Source organism: Bufo gargarizans, chromosome 4, assembly GCF_014858855.1.
Source record: "Bufo gargarizans isolate SCDJY-AF-19 chromosome 4, ASM1485885v1, whole genome shotgun sequence".
Classification (NCBI taxonomy): domain Eukaryota; kingdom Metazoa; phylum Chordata; class Amphibia; order Anura; family Bufonidae; genus Bufo; species Bufo gargarizans.
In genome coordinates this window covers 289,669,052-289,685,140 of record NC_058083.1, presented here as the reverse complement: position 1 = coordinate 289,685,140, position 16,089 = coordinate 289,669,052, and the positions used below count along the sequence as shown (strand labels likewise).

The window sequence follows — 16,089 nt, the reverse complement described above, 5'->3', positions numbered from 1 at the left end:
TCAATTACGTATGTTTTATGAGATCCAGGGTGACACAACAGACGAGCTGTTACTATGGGAAATGCTAAAAGCCTACCTGAGGGGATGCATTAAATCATCCATAGCATTTATCAAAAGAGAGGCCCACTGTAGAGAAGAGGCGCTCCAAAACTCATGTAGAGAAGCTGAGAGTAACTTCACTAGAGATCTCACTGAACCCAACAGGTTGGAATGGCTCCTTAGGGGTAGGCAGTATATGAATTACTTACAGGAGAAGAGTGATCGCAAACTATTTTTCCTCAAGCAGCAATCCTTTGAGATGGGAGGACAGGCAGGCAAGTTACTCACCCATATTGCCCGAAACAACGCCTCGGTGCCCCCGGTTATACGTATTAGAGAGACGGATGAAGGGATAATAGAGACATTGCCGGGCATCCTATCTAGATTCCAGGAATTCTACCAGGAACTGTATAGTTCAGTGGTACACTATTCTACCCAAGAGCTGAGGTCGTACCTGCAGGAGGTGACATATCCCCGTCTGAGCGATGAAGATAGGGCAATGTTAGAGAGTGACTTCACATTAGAAGAAATTCAGGTAGCTATGAGAGGACTCACGGCTGGAAAGGCACCCGGCCCTGACGGTATTCCGATTGAGGTGTACACCAGATACATTGACATCCTGGCCCCTAGAATGGAAAAAATGCTACAATCGGCAAAAGTACAGCAGAGATTGCCAGACTCTTTCTATGATGCCACCATAGTGGTGATACTAAAACCAGATAAGGATCCCTTGGAGTGTGGGTCGTACAGACCCATCTCTCTGTTGAACGTTGACTATAAAGTGCTCACGAAAATAATCGCCAATATATTGAATAAGGTCATAGCGTCTGTTGTACACCCGGATCAGTCTGGATTTATACCGGGGAGGTCTACTTCCACTAACATTAGGAGAGCGCAGGTTATTACGCAGGTAGGTGGAGCCCTGGACAAGCCGTGGGGCTTGGCCTCCTTAGATACGGCCAAAGCCTTCGACTCAGTAGAGTGGCCATATTTATTGGAAGTATTAAACTGCTTTGGCTTTGGCACAGTATTTGCCCAATGGGTACAGATGCTTTATAGGCAACCTAGGGCGAATATTCTAGTGAATGGTTCTCATTCAGGTCAGTTTAACCTCGGCAGGGGAACCAGACATGTCCCCTGTCGCCCCTCCTATTTGCACTGGCAATAGAGCACTTAGCCCTTAGACTGAGGCGGGATGAGGTCTATAGGGGAGTATCCTTAGGAGGTAGGGAGGACAGGGTCGGCTTATATGCCGATGACCTGATAGTTTTTATAGATAGGGTAGATCAATTGCTGCCCAGAGCAATTGAGCTAATGGAAACCTTTGGCCGTTTTTCCGGACTACATATTAACTGGTCCAAGTCATCTCTGATGCCCCTTAAACCAGCGGATTGGCCCACGATATACTGTAACCTCCCAGTTGTAGACCGGTTTAAATATCTTGGTATCGTGATAACCAGAGATCCTTCCTTGGCATATACAGTACAGACCAAAAGTTTGGACACACCTTCTCATTCAAAGAGTTTTCTTTTTTTTCATGACTATGGAAATTGTAGATTCACACTGAAGGCATCAAAACTATGAATTAACACATGTGGAATTATATAACATAACAAAAAAGTGTGAAACAACTGAAAATTTGTGATATTCTAGGTTCTTCAAAGTAGCCACCTTTTTGCTTTGATTACTGCTTTTGTCACAACCAGACAGCTGAGAAGCTCTGACAGAAGCCTTTCAGAACCTCCTCCTTGAGTTTTCTTTGTTTTGAATTTCAGTTCCTCATCTCGTTAGCCTCTCTCAGCTGTCATGTAGTTGGACTGATTGCATCCCTTTAAATTCCTCCCCATAATGCATTAGTGTGCGGCTTATACAACTTCCTGGAGTGTGCGTGCATGCTGATCCTATTTTCCAGTCTTCTATAAGATAAGTGCTGTACATTTATTTGTGATTTTCTGTTTGCTGGATCCCAGGTGACCCTGACTCCCTCCGTGTCTAGTGTAGGGAGCCGGTGGTCGTGTCCCCTCACTATTGTAGGGTGTTCAGGTGGTATATAGTCGAGGTACGAGGATATGCGATCATCCACCATTGGGATTTTCGCATAGGCTGAGCAGTCAGGGAGAGTGCCAGGTCTTATGCAGGGATCTCCCTTTTGTTCCTTAGTTTTGGATCCAGTGAGTCATATATTCATTTTGCCTTGTCTTGTTTCCTGTACACCATCCATGACAGCTTTGCACACTATTGGCATTCTCTTGATGAGCTTCAAGAGGTAGTCACCTGAAATGGTTTTTACTTCACAGGTGTGCCCTGTCAGGTTTAATAAGTGGGATTTCTTGCCTTATAAATGGGGTTGGGACCATCAGTTGTGTTGTGGAGAAGTCAGGTGGATACACAGCTGATAGTCCTACTAAATAGACTGTTAGAATTTGTATTATGGCAAGAAAAAAGCAAAAGTAAAGAAAAACGAGTGGCCATCATAACTTTAAGAAATGAAGGTCAGTCAGTCCGAAAAATTGGGAAAACTTTGAAAGTGTCCCAAAGTGCAGTCGCAAAAACCATCAAGCGCTACAAAGAAACTGGCTCATATGCGGACCGCCCCAGGAAAGGAAGACCAAGAGTCACCTCTGCTGCGGAGGATAAGTTCATCCGAGTCACCAGCCTCAGAAATTGCAGGTTAACAGCAGCTCAGATTAGAGACCAGGTCAATGCCACACAGAGTTCTAGCAGCAGACACATCTCTAGAGCAACTGTTAAGAGGAGACTGTGTGAATCAGCCCTTCATGGTAGAATATCTGCTAGGAAACCACTGCTAAGGACCGGCAACAAGCAGAAGAGACTTGTTTGGGCTAAAGAACACAAGGAATGGACCTTAGACCAGTGGAAATCTTTGCTTTGGTCTGATGAGTCCAAATTTGAGATCTTTGGTTCCAACCACCGTGTCTTTGTGCGACGCAGAAAAGGTGAACGGATGGACTCTACATGCCTGGTTCCCACCGTGAAGCATGGAGGAGGAGGTGTGATGGTGCTTTGCTGGTGACACTGTTGGGGATTTATTCAAAATTGAAGGCATACTGAACCAGCATGGCTACCACAGCATCTTGCAGCGGCATGCTATTTTATCCGGTTTGCGTCTAGTTGGACCATCCAACTTTATTTTTCAACAGGACAATGACCCCAAACACACCTCCAGGCTGTGTAAGGGCTATTTGACCATGAAGGAGAGTGATGGGGTGCTGCGCCAGATGACCTGGCCTCCACAGTCACCGGACCTGAACCCAATCGAAATGGTTTGGGGTGAGCTGGACCGCAGAGTGAAGGGCCAACAAGTGCTAAGCATCTCTGGGAACTCCTTCAAGACTGTTGGAAGACCATTTCAGGTGACTACCTCTTAAAGCTCATCAAGAGAATGCCAAGAGTGTGCAAAGCAGTAATCAAAGCAAAGGGTGGCTACTTTGAAGAACCTAGAATATGACATATTTTCAGTTGTTTCACACATTTTTGTTATGTATATAATTCCACATGTGCTAATTCATAGTTTTGATGCCTTCAGTGTGAATCTACAATTTTCATAGTCATGAAAATAAAGAAAACTCTTTGAATGAGAAGGTGTGTCCACACTTTTGGTCTGTACTGTACCTTGAACACTGAGCCCTAAAACAATATTGACCCAAGAGAGTGTCACCAGAACCACCCTATAAATGCACATCCGACAATAAATCAGTATCAAAAATATATAAAGTTTATTAGACACACCAACAGACACATTAAAAAATTGTATACAATTTAGAACAAAGTGCGGTATGCAGTAAATAATATGTAACCAGCACATACAGGTCCACTGAGTTGTCCCACCATAGGCAAAAGTGTTATACACCAGCATATAAAGATTCAATGTGGAGTACAAAGCAAATATAACATAGGGTAAGACCTCTAAGCATGCAGACAGACCTAAATGGGGTCACAATAAAAGAGCCAAAACTACATGAGCAGCTGGTTCAGTGGACCTGAAAAGATGAGAAAGCACCCAACGCGTATCGCCGGAGCAATACGGCTTCCTCAGGGGTAAAGGTTACAGATTTTTTACAGATCCACTTGTTGTGGCCGGTGCTGGAGAATATTGGTTTGTTCCCTGGCAGGACCCTCCAATTACATAAATTAGCCCATCAGGTCTGGGAAGCAGCTAAACTCAAAGCCTATAGGGACCTGCCGGATGCAATACTCTTGTGGGAGAACCCTATGTTTCAGCACCTGGAGCGACATGGAGTAGCGGTGTGGAGGGACCATGGGGTCCCGACCCTGGGGGACATCTATGAGGGGGGATCTTTGAGGTCCTTTTCTCAACTCCAGGATAAATTTGCGATCCCAAGACACATGTTCTTTAGGTATCTCCAAATTAGACATGCCCTTTCTGCACAGTTTGGAAGGGGCACTAGACAGATATCCAAATATCCATTGATTGGAGTATTGTCCACACAGGGTCCCAGGGGTCTCATATCGGCTGTCTATACACACCTCATAAATGCAAAAATGGACACTTCCCCACTACATGGGCTCTCCCTGCCTGCCCAGCCCTCCCTGTCTTCAAGACGATCTGAGCGGTAGTACGCAATGTGATACTGCCGGCATGAGAAAACCACTGAGAGCAGGAAGAGGGGCTGCTTCAGGAGCGGCTGGCCGGGATGCAGCACACGGTGGCTCAGCTAGAGGGCGCCTGTCCCTGAAGCTGGAGAAGGACAGCTTCTCCAGTCTTGCTAGGAAGTAAGTTTCAGCACGCTGTATACCGGCATATGAGACGACACCCGGCGTATAAGACGACCCCCGACTTTTGAGAAGATTTTCATGTGTTAAAAAGTAGTCTTTTATATGCAGGAATATACAGTATATCACATATGGTACATTATATTCAGGATGTCAATTTCCTTTTGATTGTGAAAGCCAAATACCGTCCTAAATTTTTGCTGCAGTCTCAGCAATTATCTTTCTTTTCAGTAGGTAACCTTTCTGCATTTGTCTTTGCAAACTGCCTTTTGATATACTGGGGATATTGTCATTGACAGGGCTGTGTCGGATCCAGATAGCCCCAGCAGCAGCCTGTTGTCACCTCCTGATCAGTCACATGTCACTTGCATTGCTGTTATCTGTATTCTACACTGCGGGCATAGAGGTGTGTATGGAAAAATAGAGAAGAGCGAAAATCCATGTATGTCTTCTCTCCTTGGTGCCTGAAAGTCTATTAGACTTGTAGTGTATTGAATTTCAGATGTGCCGTGTGTTCCCATATAATCTTTGTAATGTTCTCCTATAGCACACAGTGTTAGAGAATTCTGACATTGCATGCCCCTCTTGATAATGAGTGTGCTATGTGTGGAGCCATTACTATGTCTGTGAACTAAAGGGCAGACTCAGGAATCCTTCAAGCAGCAGAAGACGGGGAATGTTGATGCTATGTTTCTTCAGACTTGCAGTTCTGTGACCTTTTAACTCCCTGTGGGCTGCATCTTATCCTTCTAGACGTTTGGCAGCACTGTTGGCAGTCTAAGATTTGGCATAATCTTTTTGTAAAGATGTATCAGGCCAAAAATATATATTTATTCTGCCTATTGCTATTGCTCACACTCAATTTACTAAGTACAAAATATTGACTAAACATAAATTATCGACTACAAATAGATGGTAAGCCTTGGTTTCCAAGTTCAAGGTTTTCTTATGCAGTTTTTGAAGGGGAGTCAGTCATAAAGGGAGAGAGAATATAATGGGCAGATTCCGTATTTTTCGCAATAAGACGCACCTACGTTTTAGAGGAGGACAATAAGATATTTTTTTTTCATTAGATCTCAGATCAGACCAGCAATCAGACACCCAATGTTAATCGGACCTCATCTGACAGCCCCAATCAGACCCCCAATGTTAATAAGACCCTTAATCAGACCTCAGATCAGCCTCCCATACCTCAGATCAGCCCCCCAATGCCATTTTCAGCCCCCATTATGAACCCCCATTATGAGCCCCCATGCCATTTGTGAACCTCCATTATGAGCCCCAGTGCCATTTATGAGCCTCCAAAAAAACAAACAAAAAAAACTTACCTCTCCTGCTCCTGGACGCCGCCGCTCCTCAACTCCTGCGCGCTCTGTCTTCTTCCTGCTGCGGCTGTGCTGTGATCCGACGCGCACAGTGTGAGGTCACAGATCTGAATGTGGGAACGCAGCCTAAATGTATCTGTAGCCACATAAAACTGGCCATAGATTAATAATAATAATAGACCAAATTGTTAACTGCGGCAGCAAGCTGTGAGCAGGGTGGAAAACACAACTGAAACGTTTTTGAAGGGGAGTCAGTCATAAAGGGAGAGAGAATATAATGGGCAGATTCCGTATTTTTCGCAATAAGACGCACCTACGTTTTAGAGGAGGACAATAAGATATTTTTTTTTCATTAGATCTCAGATCAGACCAGCAATCAGACACCCAATGTTAATCGGACCTCATCTGACAGCCCCAATCAGACCCCCAATGTTAATAAGACCCTTAATCAGACCTCAGATCAGCCTCCCATACCTCAGATCAGCCCCCCAATGCCATTTTCAGCCCCCATTATGAACCCCCATTATGAGCCCCCATGCCATTTGTGAACCTCCATTATGAGCCCCAGTGCCATTTATGAGCCTCCAAAAAAACAAACAAAAAAAACTTACCTCTCCTGCTCCTGGACGCCGCCGCTCCTCAACTCCTGCGCGCTCTGTCTTCTTCCTGCTGCGGCTGTGCTGTGATCCGACGCGCACAGTGTGAGGTCACAGATCTGAATGTGGGAACGCAGCCTAAATGTATCTGTAGCCACATAAAACTGGCCATAGATTAATAATAATAATAGACCAAATTGTTAACTGCGGCAGCAAGCTGTGAGCAGGGTGGAAAACACAACTGAAACGGAGTCTCGAAGTAAAGGCTATGTCCCGGGGTTACTATCCTTAGCTTAAAGTGTAACTGTCATGTTTTCATATATAAAAAAAAATCTATTGTCTCATATGTTACTGCTGCTGCAGCATTATGCATAAAGCAATCTTTAGTTTCTTCACATACCACGGTTTTCCTTGAGCTCTTTTCCTTTTAGTTACAGCTGTTTTGAACCCTAGAATATGAGGATCTTCTCAAGATGGCTCCTTTGTCAGTTCTTGGCTCCTCTGTCAGTTCTCTGAAGAGCAAAACTGCCTTCCCTCACTTCCCATACACACTTGCTGTAGCCAGCAGCTTCCTGGCAGCCAGTCAGATTGGAATACTGAGAGACATGCCTCCTCACGGTCTTCTGTTCATACTAAAGGGAAGACAGACAAGCCATAGAAATGTTCTTTTAATGGTCCAGTGGAAAGGTACAGGAGTAATTGATGAAAGCTGTTGTTATAAGATAATTACAGATCTTTTGGCAATCCTTGACAGACTAAATCATGTACACATGCCTAGCTCTAATAAACTAGCAAATAAAATAATATGACCGTTACACTTTAAAGGTTGCCACGCACATTAGAACACAATGCCATTAACAATTATCTGGTGAACTTTCTTTTCGCAGACCCGGCCATACATATTTTAGTCCATACTGGCCTTACAGTTATTCAAACGTTCCGTATATGTTCAGTAAAATTGGGTGAAGGATGAAACATCTTTCTAGGAACGTTCTTTCAAAGAAAGGTCGTTCTTCTGACAGACGAAAATGTTAAACACGGCCTACTCCTGTGAACATTTGTTTTGGTTGAAATTGTCTGTTTTGGTCAACTTAAGACTATATATGGCCACCTTTACTCCCTAACTGTGTGCTGTTTTGGCCTTATAATCCCCCCATAAAGCTGTGTCAATAGATACACAACAGCATCTACAATGCCATAAATATATATTAAAAAAATTAACAGGTTTTTTTAATATATTTTTTTGGGGGGTAGGGTGTTGCAAAAAAGAGTGGGGGTAGCAGCGAAGCAGCAGTGACACAGCACCCATTCAGTTCAATGGCTGCAGTGCTACACAGCAATCCTTGGTTGCATGACCCCAGTTGCGGCCAAAATCTTTGTGTAAGCCCCCCCCCCCCCCCCCTAAAATGACCCCAGTTTTGTTTTTTGTTGAACTGATCCTTACCTTGCAATACTGGGCTCCTCGGTAAGGTCACCATTCACATGGAGTTTGTAAGTTCTCCTCTTGTTTCTTACGTCACTTTTAAACATACTAACACATTATATTATCCATATTGTGTAAGATAGGGTAATTAGATTGTGAGTAATGTTTTCTCCCTAGAGCACAGTCATTATTCTCTGTTGAGATTCACGGCTCTTCTGACCACTAATGGTCCATGGCTTTCAAAAGAAATCTCAGTATTTAAGGGAACAGTTTGAAAAAAAGGCACCATGACAATAGAACCAAGTACTGAAAATGTTTCTGTGCATGACATGGGTTATCTGAAGGGGTAATGCACAGACGAGAGATGTTGTGTCACTTGGCTCCACTCCATAGCAACTCCAGTCACAGTTTACACTTCACATTTCTCAGATTATTGGAAACGTGTTATTAGAGCTTTGTATAACTCTCTTGCTTCCTAATCTGCACTAGATAAATAGCTGTTTGATAGCTATGCTCCTTGTATGTTAGGCTGGGTTCACAATTGCACTTTGAACTCTGGCAGTTTGTTCCGGCGGAAGAAGAGACTGCTGGAATTCACTGTATCCAGCATACACGCAGCATCTTTTTTTCTGGCCAAAAGCCGGGATATATGCCGACTAGCAGCCGGATCCCATTAGGCCCCTTTCACACGGGCGAGTATTCCTCGCGGGTGCAATGCATGATGTGAACGCATTGCACCCGCACTGAATCTGGACCCATTCATTTCTATGGGGCTGTGCACACCAGCGGTGATTTTCACTCATCACTTGTGCGTTGCGTGAAAGTCGCAGCATGTTCTGTATTGTGCGTTTTCCACGCAACGCAGGCCCCATAGAATTGAATTGGGCTGCGTGAAAATCGCAAGCATCCGCAAGCAAGTGCAGATGCGGTGCGATTTTCACGCACGGTTGCTAGGAGACTATCGGGATGGAGACCCGATCATTTTATTATTTTCCCTTATAACATCGTTATAAGGGTAAATAATAGAATTCTGAATACAGAATGCATAGTACAATAGCGCTGGAGGGGTTAAAAAATAAATAAAAATTAATTAATTTTTTTTTAAACTCGCCTTAATCCACTTACTCGCGCAGCCGGCATCTCTTCTGTCTCTTTCTTTGCTGATTGCAGTCAAAGGACCTGTGGTGACGTCACTCCGGTTATCACATGATCCATCACCATGGTAAAAGATCATGTGATGGACCATGTGATGACAGGAGTGCCTTCACCACAGGTCCTTTGACTGCAATCAGCAAAGAAAGAGACAGAAGAGATGCCGGCTGCACGAGCAAGTGGATTAAGGTGAGTTAAAAAAAATATATATATATTTTTTTTAATCTCCTCCAGCGCTATTGTACTATGCATTCTGTATTCAGAATGCTATTATTTTCCCTTATAGCCATGTTATAAGGGAAAATAATACAATCTACAGAACCCCGATCCCAAACCTGAACGTCCGTGAAGAAGTTCGGGTTTGGGTACCAAACATGCCGATTTTTCTCACGCACGTGCAAAACGCATTGCAATGTTTTGCACTCGCACCAGAAAAATCGCGCATGTTCCTGCAACGCACCCGCACCTTTTTCCCACAATGCCCGTGTGAAAGAGGCCTTACAGTGAATGGGAATCCGGCAGTGTACGCCAGATACAGTGAACTCCAGCAGTCTGTTCTTCCACCAGAACAGACTGACTGATTTCAAAACCCATATACTTCCCGTGTATCTAGTGTCTTTATGTAAAGGGTTATCTGACCATTGGGAAAAACAGCAAGTGTTATAAAAAAAAAAAGGACTTGCCTCTTCAATCCAAATTTCCAACCAGACCAACACAGCCCTTTACTGCGATCTCCCTGGTCTTTGTTTAAAAAATGCAATCAATCAACAGTCACATGTTGTACTACTGGTATCATCGCTCAACAGTTGATTGTGGCATGCACGTGGTTTAGAGAGGGAGGGTACTCTCTCACCGTATCAAACCCACCCCAACACACACACGCAATAAAATTAATAGAATAAGATGCCTGTCATCCTTAGGCCTCATGCACACGGACGTTTTTTTTTGCGGTCCGCAAAAACTGTTTCCGTTGTTCCGTGATCCGTGTCCGTTTTTACTTCCGTGGGTCTTCCTTGATTTTTGGAGGATCCACAGACATAAAAAATGAAAAACAAATCTAAGTCAAGTTTGCCTTTGAAATGATAGGAAAAAACGGACACGGATGACAATCTTGTGTGCAGCTGTGATTTTTCACGGACCCATTCACTTGAATGGGTCCGTGAACTGTTGTCAGTGAAAAAAATAGGGCAGGTCCTATTTTTTTCACGGACTGGAAACACTGATCACAGACACGGATGCCAAACGTAGCATTTTCCTATTTTTCCACGGACCCATTAAAAGTCAATGGGTCCGCGGAAAAAAACAGAACAACGGCCGCGGATGCACACCACAGTCGTCTGCATGAGGCCTTATCCTGACAGGTATATCATACTGCAGTGCAGAAGTATTGCTGTATATAGAAGCAATCAAGCATGAGACTAAAGAAATTTAAAAAAAACTGTTTAATAAAATATTAAAAATACTCCTTTCCTGCTTTATTATGTTAAAGATAAACTGTTTAAAAAAACTGCAAATAACTGGTATTGCCACATTAGTAAAGACCTGAACCATAAAGTTATCACATTATTTAACCCATATGATGAACACTGTAACAAAACAAAAAAATCCCAGAATTGCTGTGTTTATCCTTCCTCACAAAAATGGTCCTTTCTGCAGTTTTGCATTTTTGGTGGCATTTTTTGCACATTCTTTGTTGCGTTTTTTTTCTGGTAGAAACGCCAGCTCCAGATGTAACCTGAAATCCTATGGAAAATATGAAACACAGGACACACAACATTTTTTGCTACTTGTTTTTGTTAATTAGGTGCTCTTTCTTGGGTCTGTAGCAAAAATGCAGCATCTTGAAGCTTTTGCAGTGTTTTTTTTGTTTTGTTTTTGTTTTTTGTGAATTTTGACATCTCCTTAAGGGTGCTAAAAACACCAGACAAAACATGTGTATGAAGTGGTATAAAGCAGTAAGAGAAGTGAAGAAAGCATAGGAGCATTGGGCAGCTGTGAGCAGGTAACAATGGATTTTTCATCATATACTACTGCCTCAGATGGGATAGGGGAGGGGGTTGGTAAAACGTGGACAGCCCCTTTAAGGTTTATTTTAAATATGGAACTGAAGAAATGCTTTAAATAATACAGGCTGGGTGTTTTATGCTACGCTCACACACTGGTTTCATGGAAATGTTGCCATTTTACCACAGAGGAAAGATTTGCACTGTAATATTTCAGTATGTGTATTGTGTTTCAGTAGTAATAATGATACAATAATCTGAACTATTTTCAGATTAGGTAAAGATGACAACATATTTGAATTTAACATGGCTTCTGGAGGGTGTGAAGTCCATCGGTTTGATCCAAGCATCCCATCTGCTTACATCCGTGAAGCAGAGCGGTTCAGGCATCATCGTCTGTCTGTTGATTGGAGAGATCCCAAACCAGCCATAGCTCCACATAGATTACATAGTAATACTAAGAAGCTGAAGGCCATTCTGAATGAGTTTGGACATTGGAAGGTAAGGCACACATATTGATTATTACTCTTCCTTTTATGAATCAGATTTATTGAAACATTTAAAACATAACTTGGTGTAATAACATATCACAGTTTACAACCTAAGAAGTTGAAGAAATGTTGTTTTCATTCATTCTGATTTATAGGTTGTGTTTTCTCCATGCACATCCATAGACACCTTGAGGCTACCTGCACATGATGTGGATTACGCCATTTTTTTCCACGTAGATTTTGTTCCATGGGAAATCCACAGCATGTCAATTCTTTGTGCGGATTTCACTCTTCGAAATGCAAGGGAGAGAGATCTGTGCCAAAACCGCATCAAATCTGCACCCAAAACAGCAAGTAACACATGTGGTTTCTGATGCAGAACTCACAGAAATCTGCAAATTCTGAAACTTGTGCATAATTTCTGCAAGGCAGCCCACACCCATGTGCAGGTAGCCTAAAGCTAATCTGTTACTTGTAGTGCAACCTGCAGACAGCATGTTTTAGAGCATGAGCTGAGCAGATTGATAAATAGTTTTATGGGGGGGGGGGGGGGGATCGTTTTTTTTTTAAATCCCTGCTCATTCTGGGCTTAGCAGTCCAGTGGAGCGGTCCGGTTGATAACCTTCTCCATGTCAGTGTACAGTACATACAGGGAAAGCTGTCAACCGCTGAATAGGACTGCCCACTGAACTCCTAAGCATAAGAGAGTTAAATGAATAAATATCCGATTATACTGAACCTTTTTAACAAAACACATTGTCATCTTCCTGGGATTGTTAATATGGGTTCACGTATACTAATTATGAAATCTGTCTGTTTTCAGGCATCTAAAATATATAATTAAGGCTAGTTTCACACTAGCAGCAGGGGAGTCCGGCAGGCTGTTCTGGCGGGTGAACAGCCTGTCAGATCCGTCCTGCCGCTAGTTCACGTGTGCCCCCGGAATGCCACTTCGTCCCCATTGACTAAAATGGGGGTGGGGAGGAGTTCCAGAGGCTGCATGGTAGCGTACGGCGAGAGGCAGCCGGACTAAAAGTGTAGTACTTTTAGTCCGGCTGTCTCTCGCAGTGCGCTGCAGCCGAAACTCCGCCACCGCTATAGTCTGGACTGTTACTGAAAAGCAGCCATGGCAAACAAAGAAATGTACAGTTACATCTTAATAAATTAGAATATCATCAAAAAGTTAATTTCAGTAATTCAGTTCAAAAAGTGAACTATATATTCTTTACACACAGAATGGTCTATTTTAAGCGTTTAGTTCTTTTAATGTTGATGATTATGGCTTATAGCTAATGAAATCCCAAAAGTCATTATCTCAGGAAATTATAATTTGATAAGACCACATAAAAATCATTTTGAATACAGAGATGTTGGCCTACTGAAAAGTATGTACAGTATATGCACTCAAAACTTGGTCGGGTCTCCTTTTGCCTGAATTATTGCCGTAATGCCTCATGGCATGGGGGCATTCAGCCTGTGGCACTGCTGGAGCAGTCGCCTCTTATTAGTTTGTAAGTTTAGTCATTCTTTGTTACATCTGCAGTGAGTGGTTACATGTACAAACATTACCAATTCATGCACAAGACTGTTTGGTAATTGGGCAATTAACCCATCCCAAAACCGAAGATGTCAGGAATTTCAAGGTTTAACAAAGAACAGAATGATTCATAGGTGGTCAAAAACATTTTAGGGACTGGTTTTGTTTGCACAGAAACTGAGTTGCCTGAAGCTATTTAATTAGCCAAGGTACTAACGGAAATGAAAATGCGGTATTGTCAATGCCTTCTCTGCCAGTTCTGCACTGTTCATCTACTCTACATACAGTGAAAATTTGACAATTCAAAGTATACAGCTTTCAGTTTCATACAATAATATCTGTGTATACAGAATTGATGTACTAAGCTATATAAACCAGGGCTGTGGAGTCGGTAGATAAATGGTCCGACTCCAACTCCTTAGTTTTTGGTACTTCCGACTCCGACTCCCCGACTCCTCTGTATTTAATATGCAAATGTATTTTATACATTCCTTGAAGGAAAGCAAGGCAACATACATGTCATTACCACAGAACTACTGGCTAGAAAGCCAACAGTCTACTGTATTGAACAGTTTACACAAAAGACAAACACAATGTTCAAAGCTCTTCTAGCAGAGAGAGGTAGTTGGGCAGAAGCTGCTGCCTTCTGCTTTGTGTGCTGATCTTCTGCTGAAGATAGGGCAGTGGGAGGATCCAGGAAGGGACATTTATTGTAAAACATGATTTCCCTAGTAGAATCCCATAGTCATGTTTAAAGTTTAAGCTAACAATCTGAGTTTACAAGTTTTTATAGCCTTAGCTGAATGATAGCAGTTTTTCAAATGGTTAACAGCTTCAGTCTTGAACTATTGACTACCCATTGCCTTCAGTTATACAAGTGTCTCTAGTCCTGCAAAAAACATATTTACTTAATCAGTTATCAGTGAGAGGCTAGGTTAACCATGGGCGTTGCGTTCCCTGTAACAGCGGAACACAACACAATGGAAAGTATAAGTATTGCCGCTACTTAACTGTGCGTTGCGTGCCATATAGTGAAGCATGTGAAAAGCATGCTTCTTCATGGTCACTTAACGTGTTCGTTTTGCGGTAACGTGACGCACTGCATGCATTGACCTTTATTCTTACAGTAGAGAAGTACCGTATTTTTCGCAAAAGTGGGGGAAAAAGAGCAGTGCGTCTTATGGGGGCGAATGCTGCGACCGTCCAGTGAATAGGCTGAGAGGGAGGAGGGGCTGTGGTCCGGCATCTGTTTCTGTAATGGCAGCGGGGTCCGGAGCAGTCACTGTATTCTACTACACCGGGCCCCGCTCACTGTAGTATACAGTAATCATATCTAACTTGTGGGTATTGTTAAAGTATTCCAATCATCTTAAATCTAGCGCTGTACTACTTACTACTAACTTCTTGGCAGTCGGGTGGGCGCTCGTAGCGTAGCTCACTAAATCACGCGCCTGCTCCGACCACTTTATGAATGAAGCAGGCACCGGGCCCCGCTGCCATTACAGAAACAGATGCCGGCCCCCATCCACTACACAGGGACACTGTTATGGGGGATCTGTGGATGCCACATAAGATGAGATGCTATATATGTGTCATCCACAGATGCCCCCACAATGATCCCCCATAACAGTGCCACCCACAGATTCCCCCATAACAGTGCCACCCATAGACCACTATTAGTTCAATACCCAACAAAAGCACACCTTTTGGTTCAAATTTTTTTTTTTCTTATTTTCCTCCTCAAGAACCTAGGTACGTCTTATAGGGCGAAAAATAAGAAATAATAATACATGAGTAAAAACACACAGAAAAATGGTGGGAGTAAAAAGGAACGACATAATTTAAGTGGCGAAAATGATAATAGTTTTAATGATGATGATAATAGTAGTAATAGTGATACATGATAATTATAATAGTGATACATGATTGTAGTCACACAGGAAAGTAATTTCAGTATTTCAGATGTTTGATTAGAGGGGCGAAAAATGATTCAAGTAGCAAAATAAATAAAAAAAATTATAAAAATAAAATATTATAATAATATTAATAATAATAAGATGGTAGTCATAATAATACATGGTTGAAAGCACATAGGGGAATGGTGGGAGGAAAGGGATAATTTATGCATTTGGAATGTGGAATAACTGATCATATAGGCTTGCGTTTAGAATATATGTGAAATGGAAAAGAGGTTGACGTGAACTATTTGTAAGGTCAAAGGGAGGACCACTGTAGATGGGAGGTTAGAGATGGTCCGGGCTGTGATTTATAAGACACACCAACTGAGATGGGGGTTAGGGAGGCGAATTCGATATAGTGGGGTAATATAGGAATGGAGCATACTCGTAACTGTGTAGTAGGTATAGTGTGCCGGTATCCTAGATTGAGGATGAGGGGGTAGGCAAGAAGAAAGAAGGTAGAACAGGGAATGTTATTACCTTTGGGGTCCGAGCTGGTGTAGATATTGTGGCTGATCACAGAGCTGTGGAGCAATTAAAAGCAGGCAGCATGACAAAACATATTTTGGAATGACAGAACAATGAGGTTATGTAGAGCTGCTAATGGGAAATCAATAATGTAATAATATAATAATGTGGGAGGAGTGGATGATTGTATAACATACTATATTGTGGTGATGGAAACTAAAAAGATACATTATTACATACCTGTGGGATCCATGCTGCTGCAGGTGGCGCGGCTTCCCATGTGTGTGTGGGAGCGCGCCTTCTATAGCGGGGGCGGGGCCTGAGTCAGAGCTGTCATTGCCT

General features: G+C 42.7%; 1 protein-coding gene across 3 annotated transcripts in view; it reads left to right on the top strand.

Moving 5' to 3' along the window:
* The window catches only part of METTL24 (methyltransferase like 24), a 66,981-nt gene that overhangs the window by 44,386 nt on the left and 6,506 nt on the right, over positions 1-16,089 (top strand). For all 3 annotated transcript variants that reach the window (XM_044290589.1, XM_044290591.1, XM_044290590.1), the window contains one exon: positions 11,566-11,794. In XM_044290589.1, the coding sequence (XP_044146524.1) occupies positions 11,566-11,794 (229 nt within the window). The remainder of the gene's footprint in view (positions 1-11,565; positions 11,795-16,089) is intronic.